The following is a 20930-nucleotide window of genomic DNA, read 5'->3' as shown; positions in this document are numbered from 1 at the left end:
CGCTCTGGCGGGGAAGCGCGGTGGCTCCGAGGGCTGCCCCCGCCGCCAGGCCCGCTCCCCTCGCTCGGCCCCCGGAGCGCGAAGCGGCGCCCGCGGCCCGCGTCCTCCTCGGGGAGCACCCGCGCCCAGCGCCCCGGGGGAACGGGGATGCGGTCGCCGCTCACCCGGAAACCCTTCTCCCGGTCCGCCTTGATTTCGGCGTCCAGCTGCTTCAGGGCGGCGGTGAAGCCGCGGAAGAGCAGATACTCCCGCACCAGCTCGTCCGTGCGCTCCGCTGCCGCCGCCATGGGGGCCCCGCGGCGCCGCCCGCCCACGGCGGGGCGGGGAGGGCCCGGCCCCGGACTACAGCTCCCAGCGTGCCTTGCCCGCCCCTTCCCTGCCCCACGCTCCACCCCGCTGGCGCGCCCAGCCCGCGCTTTTCCCGCCTTCTGATTGGTCGGCGCCGGGCGCCGGCTGCGTGCCGATTGGCCGCCCGCCACGTGCGGCCGGTGTTGCCTGGCGCGGGCGGCAGAGCGCGGGGCGGGGCGCGGGCGGTGCCAATGGATTGATTGATGGATGGGCGGATGGATGCGGGATTGATAGACGGAGCGAGCGGGCGAGTCCACAGGCTCCCGGCGCGGCCCCTCACGGGCTTCCCCCGGCCGGCCCGCGCCTCCCGACCTCAGAAGGAGCAGCAGGGGCGGGCACTCTTCCCTCTGGGCTGTGCTTGCGGTCGGTAGCGAGGCAGGGGGCATTAATCCAGTGGAAAGCCGGGAAAGGCTTTCCAGGCGGGCGCCTCAGGCTGTGTCAGGCCCGGCTGGGCCTGGATCTGGCCCTCTCGTGCAAGAGTATGTCTGGTATCGTTGCCCACACCAATGTGTCACAGTTTATTGGGAAAAGAAAAAGTTCTGTGTTGTAAAGAAGCCTGTCATTTAGCAACGTCGGTGGGAGCAGAGGAGCCTTAGTGCTTTGTGAAGCCAAGCCCTGGATTTTCCATGGAAATGCAACATAAAGCGTTGTAGGGAAGGGTGCAGGAGATGGGAGGCTGGCTTCAGCTGGGTTGCTTTTAATCGTTAGTGGTGAATTAGGTTTTAGTAAGTACTTAACAGGCAGGTATCTTTCAGGCATAGAAAATATTTCAAACTCCATGATTTTCTACAGAAAGATAAGCTCTTGTCAGTCAGGCAGATTTTTTTTATTCTTTTTGTCTATCCACTGTGCAGGCTGTAAGATTTCTTTCCCTTCACTTAGCTATTTATTCAGTGTAAATAAATGTTGCATTGCAGCTTTCAACAGGCACAGCTGGAGGGTGTAGGAAGACACATGCCAAAGTGAGTCTCAATCCCCTGAGACACCTGCAGGAGGCAGAACACTGCATGGCAAAGCAGCACTTGCCACAGGCACACCACTGGGTTCCTCTGGCAAGACTCTTCAGCAGCTTGCGGGGAAGAGTTTTATCCCAGTCAGACAGCTGTGCCTCCAAGGTGCGGAACAGCCACTGTTTCTCTCTGCAGCATTGTACAGCATGAGCACGCTCACACCGCTCCAGGTGTAGGCTCAGTCTGTGTCTTTATGGGTGCCAGTGTGTGTGTAATTTCACTCATGCACCTCTCCTGGATCTCTAAAACTGCCAGCTCAGCCTAAGCGAGTTGTCCAGTTTGTAGTTGCTGGGTCATGAGTTTATCATGTGCCTTCTCTGTACTTTTCTTGCAGGCTTTTTGCAGCATTTTTATGGCTTCGCATTTTCTTTTATAGTATTTTGGAAACAAACCAAGGGATCCCATGACGAGCTGATGTCACAGCATTTTGTTCTGAAATCAGAACAGTGAGTTTAGGGACAGGAGGAATTAGAGGGAAAGGAATAATTCATTCAGTGTTATGAGGTGCACATTGTCTTCAAGACAGTGGAAAAATAAGTTCAGGAATAAAAACAAGCACCAATACTGTTTCTTGGTCTCAACTAAAGGAAGAAGTTGCAAAATTAAGGAAGGAGTTAAGCAAAATTGTTTATAAAGATGAAATTTACTCAAAATAACACTGAAAAGACTAAAATTACCATGCTCGAGGCAGAGGAGCAAACCTCAGGTGTATCTACTGATTTATTGAGTTCCATTAGTTACCTTCAGTTTTCCAGTTTGTAAAGTAGAGGGAGTAATGATTGTTTAGGACAGGAATTGTCCCCTGAATATGCTAAATATACCACTGTATGTGGTTTGTGCCTGCTGAGTCCCTTAGCCCTCATGTAGGTTGAGGTAAGAGTTCAGTTTGCCGCGTTCTGAGCAAGACACAAGTTAACCTGAAGCCAAGACTAAACACTGCTTCCTTTGCCTGGTCTCAGGGGACTGTGTTCACATGCCAGTTCTTGAAATTGCTTTTTCATAGTGTCTTGTGACTCTTGGGAGCCACGGTAGTTTAATACCTTAAAAGTCTTAAGACAGAAGGTTGCTTGTAACCCTAGTGCCTGGTGCCTGGCTAAAATACCCAGCTCTGCAAGGTAGATTTGGATGGTCTCACCACGCACAAAAATCTTGAAATATTTTGGAGATGTGTATGTTTAAATGCACTGGCCACATGTTTTTAGTTTTACTTGGTGTAGATGATGGAGGAATGATGTGCAGCACTGATGTTAATCCTGTTAATCCAGACTTTTGCCAGGAGAAGCCTTTGCCATGTTTTATGCTGCTGTAATCCAGGTTACAGCAATGTAGAACATGGCAGAGGCTTCTCCTAGCAAAAGTCTCATGGGAAGTCATTAGTAAAATCTTATGCCTTAAGTTGGTAGGCATCCAACAAGACTCACAGCATGGTATTTCTGGACATGCTCCAAGAAGAGAACGATCCAAACAAGACCATTTGCTGATGAAAACAGATCCGAGTTAAGTAGCAAATGTCTGTGTGACTGGGTGTTATGTGTATGTATTGCATAAGAGATACCCAAATATTTATATTCTATATTGAAGTTTACTCTTTTATTAATGCTTTTCCGTTTTCATATGTATAAGGGTAGTAGCTAGTGAAACAACACTATTTTCACAATATATTTTCACAGAGACATGGAAATTACTGAAGGTAGACATGAAGGAGAAGCAAAGCAACACAGGCATGTTAAAACATGAATCTAGTTAGAGCAGAGAACAATCAGTTCTGTTTTCTTCTTATGTTTAGTATCAGGTTTTGCGTAAGGCTAAGACATCTATCCAGAAGCTGGAGCAAACCTTGTGTTCTTTGCTGAAGATGAAAGGTAACTCTATGCAAGTATTTGCTTGGACAAAGAGCCTGGACTTGGTTTTTATGTATTTGTTAGAGACAGAAGTACACAGCTGGGCCCATTAAAGCATTGCAGCCAGCTGTGGCTTTAGTTGTAGCAATAAGTAAGGCACAGTGAGAAGTCTGTCCATCCACTGAGCACTGTATCTATCTATCTCAGAAATCCCCTCTGACTCAGCCTTTCCTACCCCCTCCCAGCCTGGGTGAAGAGGGGGAACAAGCAATTCCTGCTGTCTCGTGGCAGCAGGCCACTTGGCAGCTTCCCCCCAGCAGGTGTGGGGCTGGCGTGGGTCCCCAGGCTGCATCCTTGGGCTCCTGCAGGAGCTGTGTGCTCCTCCTGGTCACAGCAGTGTGGCACAGTCACAGCTGTCACCAGCACCCAGCCCTGCCCCAGCTTAGACTGCACCACAGCACGCTGTGGTGGGAGATAAAAGGATTTCCTAGGGTAGGAAATGGAAGCCTCTGGTTAAGAGTGTGCTCTGATATAAATGTTAAGAGAGGTGCTGCAGTTTTGTTTTCTTTCAGCTTGGCAGGCCATTCTCAAGCCCTGCTCTCTTACAGCCTGTGACACCTCGGTGACACTGGCCAGCAGGTCCTGTCTGCATTGTGGCAGCTCCTGCTGCAGGGCCTTCTGTTCAGTGCTGCTGGCCACTGCCTCTGCTAGCAGCAAGCAGGACCAGGGGCTGATAGCATAGAGGCTTTGGACGTGTTTTTTTGTCCCTTGAAGTGTCCAAATTCCTGTCAGCTAGAAAAAAAACCCTGCTATTCATGTGACTTGCACCTCCAGTAATTTGAATCAATTAGAAGTCTCAGTGCTTAAAATGAACAACCTCATCTGAACCCACATCCTTGGATAACCCATAAAAGTGAGTCACAGGTAGAAAGAATAGTTTGACAGAGCAAAACTGAAAGGATAACAAGTGGGGAGGCTGGTTGAGGGGAGTTTGAGGCAAGCCTCCCCTTGTGTGTACTTGCATATATGTAAAATTCACAGCTTGTGAATCACAGGCTGGATGTCAGAGTTTTTCACATGCAATTTGTTCATTATAAGATATTTTTTTGATTAAAAAAACTATTGACTAGTGCATGCCCAGTTTGATTTGCAGGTTGTTTTCACCATCAGTTCTGTAAAATCAATATTAGGAAGAAGGCATTGACTCTAGGTTCCTCAGTGTTCATAAACTCCCAGTAGTGCTAGTTGTGTTCTAGGAGAGACAGATGTTTCTTCTTTCACATCATTTTTGCCTAATGCAAAGCTCTGTCTTGTGAAGAACCAGTTGTTGGCAGAATTCTGCTTGGTTGGGGCTGAGGGGGAGAGAGGAGCCAAAAGTGGCATTGATGTGACAGTGACCTTTCTGCTGACAACAGCGAGCTGCAGTCTGGAGGATGGGAGCCCATCCAGCTTGGAGGAAGTCAGGGAGGAATATGTCAGGAGGCAATTTGGCAGTCAGAGGTAAGGGCTTGTACCAGTCAAGAAAAGATGATAAGACATTGCACTTGCTTCCATCCCAGCATCCCTGAAACTCTTTGTCATTGCTACTGTATTTCCAAGCAGAGGTTTTTACCTCATGAGGAAAGGACAAAGAGGTTTCACCTGTAATCCCATGGAGTGTACAAACATTCTAAGCATGATGTTGGTCTCATTTCCAGGCAGTGCTTGTATTTTTTTCCCTTCCATGTAGCTGATCTCTGGCAAGAATGTCTCATTGCCTTAAAAGCAAAAGAAGGAGAAAAAAGCTGGCTTAGGAAGTTTTTTATGTGGCTTTTTTTCCCTTGTGTTCTTTCCAGCACTACATCAGCCTCAGAAGGTATGAGTGAAAGTGACTCTGCCATCTGGTATTTGCTTCAAGAATGTGAAAAACAAACACTGGAAGAATATGAGAAGCCAGAATTGGTCCAGTTTTCAGACACTTTATCTCCAGATCTAGTGGAGTTTGAGCGGTAGGTGCACCCCACATTGCCTTCAGGTTTTTAACTTGTTTGCATTATCACTGTGCATGCAGGCACTGAAGCCTTGTGCCAGCACTTTGGCCCTGCTGGTGATGAAGCTGATCACTTCCTAAGTCCCTGCAGCTTGCACATGGATGGACTCTTAGAGTTGTAGCAGCCCCCAGCTTTCCAGGCCTTGGTAAATCCCAAGGATTTTTCACCTCTTAAGAAAAAGAAGAAAATTTATTTCAAGTGTATCAGTCCCTGTGTTGCCACACTTTACCACTGTGTCCCTGCCATGGGGCTAGATTTTAGGAGGGTAGGAATTGCTGCACCAGATGAATTTGCCAAGAGTCTAGCTGCATGTGTTCCAGGGAGGTGCAGGAACCAGAGGTAAGCATGTTCTCTTCCTCACAGTGATGCTCATCCTTTCTCTAATGGCATTGTTATGAGGAGCTTGAACACTGTTGCCCCTTCCAGAAGCAGACCCTAGCTCCTGGCAGCTTGGAGTACTTTTTTAGTGGGATCAGAGTAGGGTAAGGCTGGATTCTACCAAATAAGATCTTGTAGTCCTCAGCCTTTGGCCCGCAGAACAGTGGTTGTCTGGAAGATACCACAAGGATTCTGCAACAATGCAAGGTTGTCTGCAGCACTGGGGAAGGGGGGGGAACCTAAACACTCGTGTGTTACATTTAGAGCTACTGCATGTGAGTCCCTTTAAGCTCCTAAATGCCTGATGCACGACCTAAAAGTCAAAAACTAGTGTTCTCATGTCAGTTGTCCATGTATTTTATTTGAAAGTCATAATGGTAAAATGACTGTTTTTTTCCAAAGTTAGTGATACCTTAAAACTGAGTATTATACTCCATGTTCTTCCCCTTCCTGTCAGACAACACAGGAGGTACTTAGAGGTTTTATCCTGCATTTCCAACAGGATAAACAATTATTTTATTGCCAAGATATGAGAAATAGATGCATGTGTAATCTATCCTATACCATCAAGCAGTGAATTCCACCCTAGCCATTCCCCAGTTAACAACACGCAGTGCAGGAGAATCCAGAGCTGCAGCTGGCATCCTCTTCCACGGCATCACCACCAAAGCAAAAAACTTCTGCAGTTCCTTCTTCCCTTTTGCTTTGAACTGCTGTGTATTTCTAAAAACCCCTTTGATCACCGGGTTTTTTCCTGCAGCTGGACCAGCAGATGGCACCAGCTTCCCACTCCTGCTCCTGCTTTTGCTCCTGTTAGATTGGCGGGTGGCTGTAGTTAAGGTATCGTTTAGAAGACCTTGGAATGTGCTGAATCAAGATTTTCAGGATTAGAAAAATCTGCTTCATCAAAGACTGCGCGACAGAGCCGTAAACACCTGGCTTCCATGTTCTTTACTGACGAGGTAGACCAGGGCCTGCACTGTGTAGGCTCTGGCATTTATCTTGTAGTCCTAGGCAGATTGCATTTGGTTTGTAGCTAATTCTGGTAAAAAAATGACAGGCATAAAATGACAAGGACCCTTCAGCAAAGAAAGTAACAGCCTTTTGGTGATCATTTAATCACATTATTTGGGAAGCATCAGAAATGCTTTGAGCTTCAACTGACTGGGTTTTTTCCCACATTCAGCAGCAGGAGATACATTGGTAGGACTTCACAGTAGTCTGTCCAGTGCAAAATGAGGTTGTCTCCTTCCAGCTGGGAAGGAAGTAGTTGACTCATGCTTCAAACTTAATTTCTTTAGCAGAGCAGTCTAATGGTGGTTCATGTTCTTCTGCTTGAGAAATTCCAGGTCCTTTGTTTGGAGCTGGACATTCAGAAACCTTAGTGAGTGCAATACCTTACATGAGAATGCTTATTCCATTTCCTGTATTTTGTCTCCATCAGTGATGGAAAGTGCTCCAGAGTGTGGAAAATTGGTTTAAACAGGTTTATGTTTGCCTACAAAATTTTTTTATATTGGTTTGCTGGAACAAATATTTACAAATAAAAAAGAACTATTTCTTTTGAATTACTTTTCTCAACATACAATACTGTTCAGTTAATCAGGAAATATGCTCATTTGGGACATCTTCCAAGGAATCATTTTGAGCCCAAACATAGTAACAATGACTGCTGTTTATAGAGATCTTGGTTTATACTACTTTGATCTTTTTATTTTTGTCTGAGACTCTCTAATCATTTAATTAATATAAAATAACCTTCAGTGTTCTTTCTGAAGTAGACATTATTATCCTTGGTTTGCTGTGCCACACACTGCTAACAGAAGAAGCAGGCTTGTTCTGAGATTTAGTCACTGGGTTGAAATGATGACCCCTGTGTTCCACCACCAGTTTCACTACAGACTGCATGGAAGTCAGAGTTAGGGATGTGCTTCCTTAGATGTACAATGGAGCTCCCAAGCATAAGTTGGAGCATCCAGACCTGGTGTAGTGTCTTTCTGTCTCTATGTACAGTACCTAATGCATCAGGGTATGACCTCAGCCAGGGCTTTAAAGTGCAGTGCAATGCCAGTTAATGTATAAAAAGTGACTTACAATACAAAAGGTTCAGGATACAAAGGCAAGTAACTGAAAATGTATTAAATTCCAGAATGAGGTTTGCCTGTGCAACTCCTACAGCCTGCAGTGCCTGGGGCTTCTGTTGTGAGGCAGTCCTGCTGGGGCTGAAGCTAGAGCTTTTTGCAGGTGAAATTGTCAGTGTTGGGCACCATTCAGTAATTGTGTGGAGTCTGGGAGGCAGAGTCAGTGAAGTAGTTATGGATCAGAGCTACTCCCCGGTGTCCTGCTGATTTTCAGTAGATGGCTGCCTCAGAGCCTGCTCTTAAGAGATACTCCCTTTCCTTTCCTTCCAGATACCTGTATTTTTATAAGCACACAGTGGACCTGCTGATAGAGCATGGAATTGTTTGCACTGGAGAGGTGCCTCTTCCTGAGGTCTCCACAGCTATTTCCCATCTCTGGCAAGAGCTTTCTGAAGAGAGCAGGGACAGCATCTTGCAGTACTGTAGCCAGAGAGATTTCCTCATGGATCCCAAGGCTGCTTGCCCAGAGCCTGCTTGCACTGAAGGTAGTGTGAGGGACAGCGGAGGTAACAGTGAGGAAGCCAGTGGTTCCTCAGTCTCCACACCAGAGGAAGTAAGTGCTCAGCAACATTCATAGTCTGCCTCTGAAACTCCAAGCCTTCAGATGCTAATTGGCTCTGCAGCTTTTAATTGCAAACATGCAGTAGTAGTAACTACATTTTCTCAAGATCACTTGAATGTGTACATGGAGACAATAAGCAGTCTTTGAGTAAATGTCTGCACCAGACATTCTCTTGGTAAGATGCCTAGTGAGCTACAGAAGTGCAGTGGTAGTAATCCTGCTAGTCTTCACTGACTTGTGGAGTTTCTGTGCTAAGTAACAGTTAAATTTGCTGCTACCTTGCTCCAGGGACAGTTACTGTGCTCTGCAGACTCTCCAAAGAGCACAGATGATCTAAATCCAGAAGGGATACCTAGTTTGCCAAAGCCTGCTGTGTTTTGGGTTGGGTGGGTTTTTTTCATCAAAGCACTTGGTAGCAAAGAGAGAGTATTTTTAGACCAGTCCCAGTGGTACAGGGCCAATGACTGCCTGTACCATGCACCTCTGCAGAGCCAAGAAGTCAGTGACTGAGTAGACCAGAGCATTTATTAATAAGAGGCAGAGCAAATAACAGCCAGTTCTATCAATGCTTCCTGGAGCACTGATTGCTGAAGTAACTAGCTGCTCAAAGAGGTCTGTGTAATTTCATTAGCTGCAAGGAAGCTAATGTGAGTAATTAGCTTTAGCATGTGAGTAAATGGCATTGGTGTGTTCTTTTTGAGTCACAGCACACAACTGATATTGCTCATTGCCTTAGGAAATGTCGTGGGAATGCTCCCTGTATGGTATTTCTGGCATAGAAAGTGTGAACTGCATTATGGCAGAGTGAATTGAGGAGTTCAGTGGTCTGGCACAAGGAGCATCCAAACTCCTTTGTCTGACTGGAGTTAGTTTTGGAGAGACTGGCTGGTACAGCTGAGATCTCCAGCCATAAGCAGCAGTCCACAGTTGAGTCTCTAAAGCACTGATACAGTCCATGGTTTTTACTGATTTTTTGGGAGATGTAATGTGAAGTCCAATTCCTAGAGGTTGAAGCACAGGCTTAAGGGAGTGGACTGACCTTGTGTTCCTAGCCATGAAATACAGTTGTTCCACATTATTCCTGCCTCCACAAAATCTCTTGGTTTACTCTAGCTGTAACCATACCTGTTAAATGTAAAGAAAGAATATCGTGCTTTAAAAAACTTAATTATTAAAAATTATGCCCTAGGTAAAACTTCTTAGGTGCCTAGATATGCTGACATCTGAAGTGATTTCTCTGCTAGGTGATGTTTGAAGATGCATTTGATGTTGCTGCTGGGTTCCTTGACAGAAGCAAGGCTCAGGGATTGTCCAGCCAGAGGTAAACTACACACACCCCCTTTTGGTAGACACAGTACATTCATAGCCCACTGTCAGCAGTCCACAGCAAGTGCTCTGTGGAGTAAGACAACAGCTCTCTTTTTTAATAAATGGTCAGAACAGCAGCCTCCAGCAACTGTGCTCACAATAATACTTCCTTTTAAGGGGAAAAAGTGAAACAAGTAATGGTCATTTACAGCAGAATCAGTAAGAATCACTTACTAAGAGACCCATCACTTCAGGATAACTGGGGTCCTGATTTTCTTTGTCTCTCTGCACAGCTTTCTGTCTTTTCAATTTACAATACTTGTAATGCTTTCTTTTTCTCTCTCACCAGCCTGTGAGGACCAAGAGGCATTCCCTAATAAATCAGCTAATCATAAGCCATACTCATTTAATGAAACAAAAATGAATTTTTTTTTAACATTTTCTCCCTTGTCTTACCCTAATTCAGCCACATGGAGGTGATCAGGTTGAAGTGTGGTTGACCTGAACAGTAACACCAAAGAAACACAGGACCTTTTAAATAATCCTCTTCAGTTCAGATGAATGACCTAGAAGAGAACATGTCAGATACAAAGCTGGCACTGCCTTTGATTTTTCCCAGTAGACCAAAGAAAGAAAAACGTTGTTTTCCTCAAGAGGAAAATCACATTATGATTCATCTTTTATGTATTCTTTCTACTTAGTCTTTGTTAAGATTGTTTCTCTTTGCAAATAGTGTTTTTAATCCTTGGGGTTTTAATCCCATTTTCTACTTATATTTCAACATTTAGAGTGATCTTTAATGTGAATCTCTTCCTTTCACCACAATTCCAGGCTGCACTTCCAGAAGAGAATAAATTAAAATAAGTTTGTTTTGGCTGATGATCAAAATATACTTGAAGGGATGAAAAAGCATAACAAATTTTTATTTATTAAATAACATTTATTAGGTCACAATTTCCATTTGCTTTTAAAATAAGATTAAGTATTCCTTAATACTGCAAAGTATTACTATAATCTTTAAAGTCTGTTTTAGGTCCCAAATCAGTTTGGTATTTCAATAGTCAACATTTATTGTTTTCTCTTTCTTGCCTGTTGTTCTGCACCTTGTAATTCTGGACAGAGGTGTGATGGCAGAACTTTGTAAAACCCCAGGAAGAACACAGAGGTGAGGTCTAGAATGAAAAGCTTAGCTTTGTGCCACAGTTACCTGAGAACACACCTGCCAGGTATAGCTAACATGTAATTTCATGATCACAGGTTACTGCATTCACTCAAAAACTTCACAGAAGTCAAAGCTGTCCCTCTGAACAACCCTACCAAATACATTCCCAAATAACCATTATTGCTGTCTGTTTTAAATGGATACCTGCCAGGTATAGCTAACATGTAATTTCATGATCACAGGTTACTGCATTCACTCAAAAACTTCACAGAAGTCAAAGCTGTCCCTCTGAACAACCCTACCAAATACTCCCAAATAACCATTGTTGCTGTCTGTTTTAAATGGAAATTTGCTTTTCCCCAGAACAGTGTTACTATGCTGTAATATATCAGCAGATCTCCTTTTTGTGACTCCCATTTCTTGTATCTCTGTTCTTATCTATCTGCCTTGCACTTGGCAAACAGTATCTTATCAACGGATCCATCACAACTCCTCCCCGTCTTGCTTGGCTGTTGTCTTTAATATGAGAACCATCTTGTCTTTAATATCAGAACCATCTTGAAAACAGTTTGATTTTTAAAAATTTATAAATAAAATATGGAGGAGAGAAAGTAAGGAGAACAGAACAGAAAATTAAATACAGTATCTGATTCCATTTTCAGTTCAGCACTTGCAAGCTGCACTTCTGAAAATCCAGAGGATCACCAGAGACTCTACGTGCAGGTCACTGGCTTCCTAAAACACCTCTTCTTCACTAATGCACAGTTTTGCCAGGTAAGCCTTGCCAAAGGATTCCTTATAGAAGGAGCAGTGTATTAATTTCAGGAGCAATGTCAGAAAGGGATTTTTGTATTCAATGCTTCTGATCATATTGCCCAGAATGATTCCAAAAAGAACTTGGAGTTCATAATTTTAGATGTGTCATGCCAAAAGGTCAGTAGGATTGCCTTTGTAAGAAGTTAAGTGTGAGTGAACACTGCTTTGAATATTATTCAGAATGGCAAATTACATGAGGAATTGTAATTTTTTTATTATTATTGTTTGCATGAAAGTTCCTTGTGGAAAAGCTTGAATCTCCTCTGAGCAGGTAAAGCTCACTTTCCAGCTCTCCATCAACCCCCAGCTGCTTCATTCTGAGCTCAGCAGAACCACCTTCTGCCTGTCTGGGTGCCAGGTTCCCTGCCCTGAGCCCTCCACTGGCAGGCCCTGGAAGCAGAATATTCGTGTTCTTGAAAGAGCTGATGAAAAGCTCCTGAGCTTCCCCTTAACTTCAGCCTACTGTTGCAGGTTTGCTGAGCCAGAAGTCTTTGTGTTTGCATTGTTCTTCCTCCCCTTCTTGTCTCCCTGCCATGGAGGTGGCTCAGAGCTTGCCCATGGGTAAAGAAATGACAGGGAGATACCCCTCAGCAGAGCGTGCTTGTTTTGGTTCAGAGTCAGTGGTACCTCCACAGCAGCCATTGGTTTGCTGGTTTCTATTGCCTAGTTCCCACCTGGCCTTTGGGACTTGAGCAGATGCTGCTTTGAAGGAAAAATACAAGGTTTGTGATGAGGGGTAGTTGAGAGAGAAAACAAAGCAGAAACTGGTGTTGCACCACTATCTGAATCTGTCAGAGAGAGACTGCTGTGTGCCATTTGGTTCTCCCATCCTGGAGAGAGTAGCACTAGAGAAGGTGCAGAGAATGGCAGCAAGCACAGAAAAAGGCATTGAATACTGTTAAGAGTAGTGCTTTTCTACAAAAAAAACCTGAGGGGTACTGCAAGACCATTTTATTAGTACATGGTGTGGATTCAGTACACAGAATGTTTATTCATTGTGTCTAACACCAGAAGAACTAGAAGGCACTAAATAAAATGAACAAACAACATATTAAAAATATTTGCACGTACAAATTACCACATTTAGACTCCAGGGTCATCAATCCATGGGCAATTACTAAATGAAGGAAGAGATTCAATTTCCAGTGCAGGAGGGCCTCACACACAGTTTGCTATAGTGTATGAGCATTTATTGTAAAACAGAGCACACTGTGTGCCCAATTCTTGCACTTTTTTCTAAATTTCTCCTGCTGGCTGTTGTCAGAGACCGCGCACTGATCTCCAGAGCCCTTTGGTCTGTGAATAGCTATGCTCTGTGTAAGAGCAGAGCTCTTCTTGTGTTTAAGTAAATGACTATGAACTCAGCAGGCCTAGAAAAGAAAGAAAAGCTTTAGGCAAGATATGGCATTTTCTGGTTTTAAATTTCTTTTGTGAGTGTCATGCCTGACATGGTCTCATCTTGTCCTAATGCTTGGGGCTGCCTCGTTATGTGTGAGCCCAGGTCCATCTCACAGCTCCCAGATGAGGTGCTATGGGAAGAGGGAGTGTCTCTTTCAAGGTTTAAAGAGGCAGATTTAAAATAAGACTGGGAGTGATGGGAAGACAAGCAGCAAAAGAGCCCAAAGTACTGCAAATTGGCAGTTGACTGTACTGTGGAGTTCCAAAAGGAAATAAAAAGTTGCAAAGGGTCCTTTTACACAGGAACTTTTAGTTATCTGTGATAAGACAATAAAAAGGGACTTTGAGCAGAAATCATCCAGGCTAGATAATATGAAGGTCACAATCAGTTTTGATTTAGAGTGCAGAACAGCACATCTAGACAGTGCTGCCAAGAGGCAAAAGAGTAGAAAAAAGAAAATATGACTGACAAGATATTTTTTGTTTTGAGAGCAGAAATTCGGATCCATCTCAAAGCAAACAGATTGAGACAGTTATGAAAGTGGTTGCAGAGCAGGGATAGAAGATGTTCCAGCTAGCTTGAAACACACCAACTCAGGCAGCAGCAGAGAGATCAGTATAGGCTACTCACCTTACCCCAGAAATTGGGCTGCTCAGAGCATCAGAGGAAAGGAACCCGTCCTGCTTACCTTATGGGTATGACTGAACCTCTGCAGACCATTCCCCTTCCCCTGATGTGGTACCTGTGCTGGTGCCGTGCTAGCACAGGAGTTTGGGCAGTGCTGGCATAAATTATCTCAAGGATAAAGCAGTGTCCCAGTGCACTGTGCACACCTTGTAGGAGATACAGAGGTGGGAAGCAAGGACAGTAAGTACCAAGGTAAGGCACGTGATGTGACCCCACTGAAATACAAAAGTCAGCCCGTGGTGTCCTTTCCTTTCATCTGCAGAGCTGATGAGGTGATGGATTTTATTGCTGGTCATTCATGCCACTGCCATGTTCTGTCATTTCTGGTTAACTGTGCAGGTACAAACTACAACTACTGCTGTTGGACTGTGGATGGTCACTGTTTCAGAGTCACAGCTCCTCTTGAGCTGCTGCCCTGGCTCTCAAGGCTGCCAAGGGCTTGCACCCCACTGGAATAAAAAGCTTCAGAAAGACTCACACAAGAGGAGGGGGAGAATAATTTGGACAAGGAAAGGGAGAGCTCTTAAAAGGACATAAACACCAAAATGAGAACAGGAGCATGCTTCTACAGTATATGATAGAGAAATGTTTCTGAGCATGAGATTAGTTAAGCAGTCTTGTAATTTTTCAAGAGCTGTTGTCTTAAGGTCACATCAAAAGAGAAGCTATGCAGCAAAGGCAGTAAAGAGGTAATTTAGACTGAGATACAAAGGTTTTACCTAAATTATACTCAGTGGGTTTTTTTTCTAAATAGTACAGAGCACTTTTGTGTCTTCAAAGGCACACTTTCTTTTAAAATTATGGATTTTAGATGAGTCACTTAACAAGCAAGTGGTATTTAGTGCTTCTTAAGGTATACATTTTCAAACAGCACCTATTTTTAAAAGCAGTATTTCACTGAAGAGTCTTGCATCAATGCAGAAGGTGAGCTAGATGGACTGCAGGCATGAATACTTTTATCTTCTAGACTTTGATTTCTCAAGAGCTACTTGTTCTCTGTAAACTGGTGAAAGACAAGACCCTTTCCTTCTGTTGCTAAAAGTGGACCAAAGCCTGCAGTTGGTAGAAGTTAAGGCCTCAAGGAAGCTCTCATACCTTCAGAGCCTGTTATGTGACAAACTTGTTACCACAGTCAGCAACAGCTGTCTAGATGATGTAAATAGACACAGGGTGGAGCCCTGTGATTTTAGAAGGAAATTGGCAGAAAATTTGAGCCTTTTTTCATCAGGCACCTCAGGAACTCATCAAGTGCTGATGACTGATTCAGAGAGGAGGGAGGGCTCATGCTGCATTTCCTGGTACATCAGCTCTTGACCAACTGACTGTAGATTTGAAATTCAATGAATTCCTCTGGTTTTTAATCCTGCTTGACTTTGGGGGGGCTTTCAGGAAGAAGATCTTCACTACGATCATGAGACCGTGATGCTGCGGTGCACTGAGACCTTCGATGATGAAGATTTCTAAGCAGTGTTTCCCCTAAAGCTTTGCCAAGCACTGCCAGGTACAGCGGGCACGGGAGGAGGCCTCACCTCCCTCACTGAGCTACCTCTGTAAGCAGAGTGTGGAGACACTGTGTTGGAGTGGTTTGTTACCATTGACTTCTCCTTCCCTCATTAGTACTTCTTGATATATCAGTTGAGTATTTATACTTTTTAAAGGTTTTAAAGGTCTTAGCTATTTATTAATAAATGGTTTTACCCATTGCTATTTAATGTTTAGCCTTGCTTCACAAAGAAACAGAGGCATGTACAGTTAAGTGACCTTGCCTAGCATAATGTGTGGGAAGAGCAGCAGGGAGGCCAGATCAGTGACAGTCTGCACACTCCCACAGGATGCAGGTCTCAGACTGCAACCTGCAAAAATCACCTCCTGGCAGTGATTACTTTTCCGGTGCAATTTTTCATCTTGGTCTCACAAGGAAAGAGGGATTTCCTCACAGAGAGTGGAATGAGGCTCTTCTGTCTCTTTATGAGGACAGCAGCAGTGAGCACCCACTCCCCAGTCACCAAAAAAAAGTGCAGGCACAGTAATACACTTTGGATTATTTACTTTGTGAAGTGTGTAAAGCTGAGTGATCAGCCCTGTGCTCTTCTTCCACATCTAATTCTTGGATGAGTAGTGCTGCTCAGATAGTGTCTTGGAATTAAAAGTGCTGTGAAATTGAATAAAGTCCTTCACATCTCTGAGTTATCATTAAAGGCTCTCTGCAGACTTGAACAAACTGTATTCTGATAGTGGTTATGTTGAGGTCGTGCTACCAGTCATTGCAAACAGAAAGGATGGAAGTTTTATTTTACAACCTAAACTAAAGCTGGTGTGCCTAGCTATCTAACTTTTAGACTGAGTCCAAGAGGCCTGGACTGTGGCCCAGCATTGCCTTGGTGCATAAAAGCATGATGTATTCAGGCAAACACACGTGAGCTGAGTACTGAAGTACAAGGGAAGAACAAACACTACAGGGCCCTTTCTGTCCCTGCACTTGAGGCTGTGGTGGCACCCCCAGATGAACATTTGCCACACTGCTGTGTTTGAAAGTGGGGTTGCAGGGGTCCTGTTTGGCTTTAAGAGCTCTTCAGAGTTCTCCAGGGCGCAGCCTTGCCATTCCCTGACGTTCCCAGTGTGCTCCATTTATACATGCTGGCATTGCTTTGAGACTAGAAGCATTGTAATGACATTAAGGAGAAGATGAACACGTTACTTTGGTCCCTCCTCTTGCATGATCATAGTTCACAAGAGTTCAGGCCTGCAAGTGATTTCATTAAGGAGAAGATGAACACGTTACTTTGGTCCCTCCTCTTGCATGATCATAGCTCACACAGGAGTGCAGGCCTGCAAGTGATTCTTTGAATACCACCTGCCACTCACTCCAGCAACCACCCTGAGAAATATCATTACAGTGTACATGTTATTATTTAATATACTTACAAAAAGCAAGTATAATCTCAATGAAGGAAACACAAGCTTATGCTACAGCAACAATTTTATTACATAGCACCGGCAACCACAGGAGCACATGTGATCACATTGCATGTGGCCCTACAGGTTAAAGCTAATAGGGAATAGGAGCAATAACCTGCTCACCTGTTTCCCAGAGAAGTGCTTATCACCACACAATCACCACACTAGACCAAACAGGTACAGCAAGGGTACACAGGACACAGCAGCAGCATAGGGATGTGTAAGATTGTGAGCAGAAGTGTTTTCTCCATTATATTTTATGAGGATTCCTTCATCTTTGTAGGGTTGGGTGCCCTACAGTAAACTGGTTCTCCTGAGACTCCTCCCAGCATTCCAAAGGTGGGATACATTTCAGGAAGCTGGTTTTTTCTGTTAGGTCAAGAACCTAACTAAGGTCTCTAGAGTCCCTTGGCGGTCTGAGGCAGAAGAGACAGGTTCAGAAGACAAACCATCCCGTTAACTTTAGATGCCTCTCTTACAACAACATTCATTTGACTGCCTAAATTATGGGAATTTGGAATGAGATAAATCATGACCTAGAGGCACCTGCTCCTTCCCCTTGGCCAGGATGAGGTATACAACACAAGGTGCTTTAAGGTGCTGGGGACTCACCCCAGCCCAAGGGATGCCTGAGAGTGCTACAAGGCCCATATCAGGGAAGCTCCTTCAGCTGCCAGATCAGGGGACAGGAAACCTTCTGTTTGAGCTGAACAGCTGCCCCTTAGCGTGCCCAAGGGTCAGTGCAAGAAGGAAACAGAACTTCTTTCCTAGGCATTTCTTGGGCTTTGGTGTTCCCCGAGGAGGGATCGGGTCCTTCCTACAAGTGAGCAGGCAGGAAGAGAGAAGGGAAAAAATTACTTCCTCAAGGCCATCAATGGTGCAGTCAGCAGAGCTGGGAAGAGGAAGGTATTACCCTTTTCCTGCTTCCCCCCTCTAACAGCTGCCAGCTCATGCTCAGATGATAGGGTCTGTAGACATACTTTCATACCTCTGTTTCTGAGATGAGTTCTCTTGCTGGTGAAGTGCTTATATCCTTGTATCAGCACCAATATGAGAGTTTCTTTCTAAGCTTGCTTCGACACTGGTTTTCTGCCCAGCAGCCTTCAGTTCATCCATTCTCTTGTCACAAGACGGTTTTCTGGGGCAAGCAGGGAGATAGTGAAACCAAGAGACATTGCAGTATCTGGTGCCTATGCCAAATGGGAGATCATAGACCTTGGAAACAAGCTGAGAGCTCTCCATCCCTCCCTTGTGGCTTTGCTTCCATGCCAGGAGCCCCCGCTCTTCCTGTGTTCCTGCAACAGCAAAGTCAGGTTGTTGTGTTTGTAACAGCAGGTGTTCCAGCACAGGGCTGCTTCGTGTGCCTCACACCCACTGCTCAAATCCCAGCAGACACAGCACAAAATACAAATCCCTTCTACTTAAACCCTTCCAGCTCCAAAGAGCTCTACAAATATTCACTACTGAGCTTCCAGACAACACCCCTTTTCCTGCAGCAGCTTCCAGATAAGCAGCCTTCTCCACTGCTTTCCAGGGGAATCATGTATACCAAGAAGTTTTCACCTGCCATAGGAGATCCAAGAACTGTTCAAAGGGGAGGTTCATGCAGTGCTGGGAAAGCAAGGCTGGATGTTAACAGCCCGGACACTTCAGAGCAAATTTAGCTAGCAGTTACTAGTCAGCCACAGGTATTTACCCTAGCCAAAGGAATTCCCAAGTGCCTCTAACTGCTGTGGCAGCAAAGAAAAGGGAAAGCAGTAAGCATACCTGTAAATTCTTGGGAAAGGGAGCGAGCATACCTGTAAATTCTGCCTAAAGAGGAGCTGATGATTGAAGGCTGCAGGAAAATTAATAAGCCAAAAGGAGATTAGCGAGAAGCCTCAGACAGTAACAGAATCTGGTTAAGAGAGCATCCTTTCTGCTCTTTTCATGCAGCAGAAAAGAGGGTTTCCTCTCCTATTCTTATGCCCTCCCTCCCCATGCTAGATGAAAATCCAAGGCTCTTTGCTGCCTGTGAGGGCCAACACCAGTCTTTCCTACTGCTTTGGCTTTAGTTCAGCCTCACTTTTAGCAGCTCCCATACTGGCACACATTGGCTCCTTCCACTTCTTGTAGCTGCTTTCCTCTCTGATTTTAACTAGCAATATGGTTTTAGGCTGGCATTTTCCCTGAAAGATATATTTGCCAAATAAACCTTTTCCTCAGCCTGAGTTGTTCCTGACAAATAATTTATTTTTGATAAGCTGCTGTTTTCCAGCCAGAGACCATTTCAGTGATGTCTCCTGTTCCTCACCCTTCTCTGGGAGGAGTGCAGTCACACAGTGTTTCATGGTTGCTAGCACAACTCCTATCCATAGAACAGCAGTCATGAAGAATGAAGACAAAAAGTACCAGGGAACAAACCCTAGAACAGGCACAAACTAGCAGCTCATTTCAGCAAATCCTACCTGGAATGGTGTTATCCAGGATAAAGCCCAGAAGTCCACCCACAAACATGCCAGTGGTGAGAAGCACCAGGATCACTTGGTCAAGCTGGATGATTCCTAGCAAAAAACCCAAAGATTTATATCATGGTGTAGGAAGAGCATTTTACCTGTTTTACCAGCTATATTTCTGGTGCCAGGAGGCTGCAAGCTTGCATGCTTGCTTGGACTAGGCTTGCTTGGACTAGGCTTGCAAATCCAAAGCAGAGTGTAAGATTTGGGAGTAGGAGAATGATCTCACAGTCAGTTTCAGACCTACAGTTTTACTCTACGTGGTTTTTCGCAGACCCACAGTGGGCAGGAGATGGCTTATAAATACATTAAGAGCTTATTAACACTGCAGACCCCAGCACTGTCTGACAAAAAGCCACTTTCTGCTCTAAACACATTCAGCACCTGCACAACATAACACCTAACAGATCCCTACAGGAGCATGAGCTTCAGTTCCCAAAGAAATGTGAGTGTATTTAGGATGGGATTTCACCACAGATCATCAGGTGTGATATTTTTTCCCCTTGAGGGCTGATGGCCATGAGCAAAGCCCAGTGGCACTGAGCATCTGACAGAGCATCTATAGAGCATGGGGTTTGTGGGCCCAGCTCTTTAATCAGCTCACCCAGCACACCACATATGCTTTAAAAAAGGACACTGGCCTTTGTGATGAAGACATCAGTCATACAAGACACAGTGAAGGGCCAACTGTTGGAGAACTGAAAATTTCAATAAAGTGAACCTGATGGAATTTAGTAGAGAAGCAATGCTCTTGCATTTTGAAAGTACAACATTTTATTGTCTATGAGCACATAAGAAAACCTCATTCATAGAGAACCCAGTCACTGACCAATGCTCTTGCATTTTGAAAGTACAACATTTTATTGTCTATGAGCACATAAGCACATATTGTCTATAAGCACAAAAGCAGAGACTTCTGCACCAGAGCTATGCATCAGAGGAAAAGGCAAAAATAGCCCTCACAGAAAGAAACGGGCAACAGTCTAAGCACAGGTTTCAGCATTTTGTCAGAAAAATCTATTTTAAAAGATTTCTCTGGTCAGCCTTTCCTTCTGTTTCATGATGTAGAAAATGCTTCTGATGTCAATTCTTACCTGTTTCCAGCAAAGCACTATTTTTGCTTGCCCAGTTGGGAATTGTGAGGCCAGCAAATAGAGAAAATCCAAAGATAAAGATGTTTCTTGAGGAGTTCATATCTGTATACTGCAGAGAGAAATGTCTTACATTACATGCACAAAACTCTGGATTACTGTTGTGTTCATGAGACATGGTGGGTTGCAAACACTGGAATCAGGAATGGACCCAGCCCTGGTGCTGCTGGGGCATTTGTGATCCTGCAGTCCCCAGTGCCAGCCAGCCCTGCCCATACCAGGGAGCCCTCTGTTATTTAGCCCCTCTGGGTACAGCCCCTTATCTTTACCTGAGGAATTGCCAACATAAATGTTTGCATTTGCTGCAGTATGGTTATAGCTGACACAGTCTGTAAGAAACTGACTTGAAACTGAGGGTGTGTGTGCAGTTTTGGGCACCACAATATAAGATATAAAGCTATTAATGAGTGTCCAAAGGAGGGCCACAAGGATGGTGAAGGGTCTGGAGGGGAAGCCATATGAGGAGCAGCTGAAGTCTGTTCAGCCTGGAGGAGGACTGAGGAGAGACCTCACTGCAGTCTGCAACTTCCACATGAAGGGAAGCAGAGGAGCAAGTACTGATCTCTTAACTCTCATGACTTGTGACAGCAAACAGCATAAAGCTGAGTCAGGGGTGGTTTTGGCTGGATATCAGGAAAAAGCTT

General features: G+C 44.7%; 3 protein-coding genes across 10 annotated transcripts in view; 1 reads left to right on the top strand and 2 right to left on the bottom strand.

Annotated features, from left to right (window-relative positions):
• Nucleotides 1–309, bottom strand: part of WDR91 (WD repeat domain 91) — an 18510-nt gene extending 18201 nt beyond the window's left edge. The window contains exon 1 of the mRNA XM_039704101.1: nt 165–309. Within this exon, the coding sequence (XP_039560035.1) occupies nt 165–287 (123 nt within the window). The 5' untranslated portion in view covers nt 288–309. The remainder of the gene's footprint in view (nt 1–164) is intronic.
• A 292-nt stretch (nt 310–601) lies between these two features.
• Nucleotides 602–16011, top strand: STRA8 (stimulated by retinoic acid 8). The gene is made up of 9 exons (XM_039704235.1): nt 602–827; nt 1266–1463; nt 2755–2854; nt 4615–4699; nt 5035–5187; nt 8019–8301; nt 9555–9631; nt 11443–11554; nt 15072–16011. The coding sequence occupies exons 2-9, from the start codon at nt 1356–1358 to the stop codon at nt 15144–15146; spliced, it is 993 nt and encodes a 330-aa protein (XP_039560169.1). The 5' UTR covers nt 602–827; nt 1266–1355; the 3' UTR covers nt 15147–16011.
• A 633-nt stretch (nt 16012–16644) lies between these two features.
• LOC120499811 (solute carrier family 23 member 1-like) overlaps nt 16645–20930 on the bottom strand; it is a 31878-nt gene continuing 27592 nt past the window's right edge. For 7 of the 8 annotated variants that reach the window (XM_039703973.1, XM_039703970.1, XM_039703971.1 and 4 more), the window contains 3 exons: nt 20230–20338; nt 19088–19183; nt 16645–17935 (listed from right to left, as the gene is read on the bottom strand). In XM_039703973.1, coding sequence (XP_039559907.1) covers nt 17667–17935; nt 19088–19183; nt 20230–20338 — 474 coding nt within the window. In that variant the 3' untranslated portion in view covers nt 16645–17666. The remainder of the gene's footprint in view (nt 17936–19087; nt 19184–20229; nt 20339–20930) is intronic. The other variant, XM_039703968.1, reaches the window with a different exon arrangement.

This window comes from Passer montanus, unplaced genomic scaffold, assembly GCF_014805655.1.
Source record: "Passer montanus isolate IOZ18808 unplaced genomic scaffold, ASM1480565v1 scaffold17, whole genome shotgun sequence".
Lineage (NCBI taxonomy): Eukaryota > Metazoa > Chordata > Aves > Passeriformes > Passeridae > Passer > Passer montanus.
This window is presented reverse-complemented; position numbering and strand designations above follow the sequence as displayed.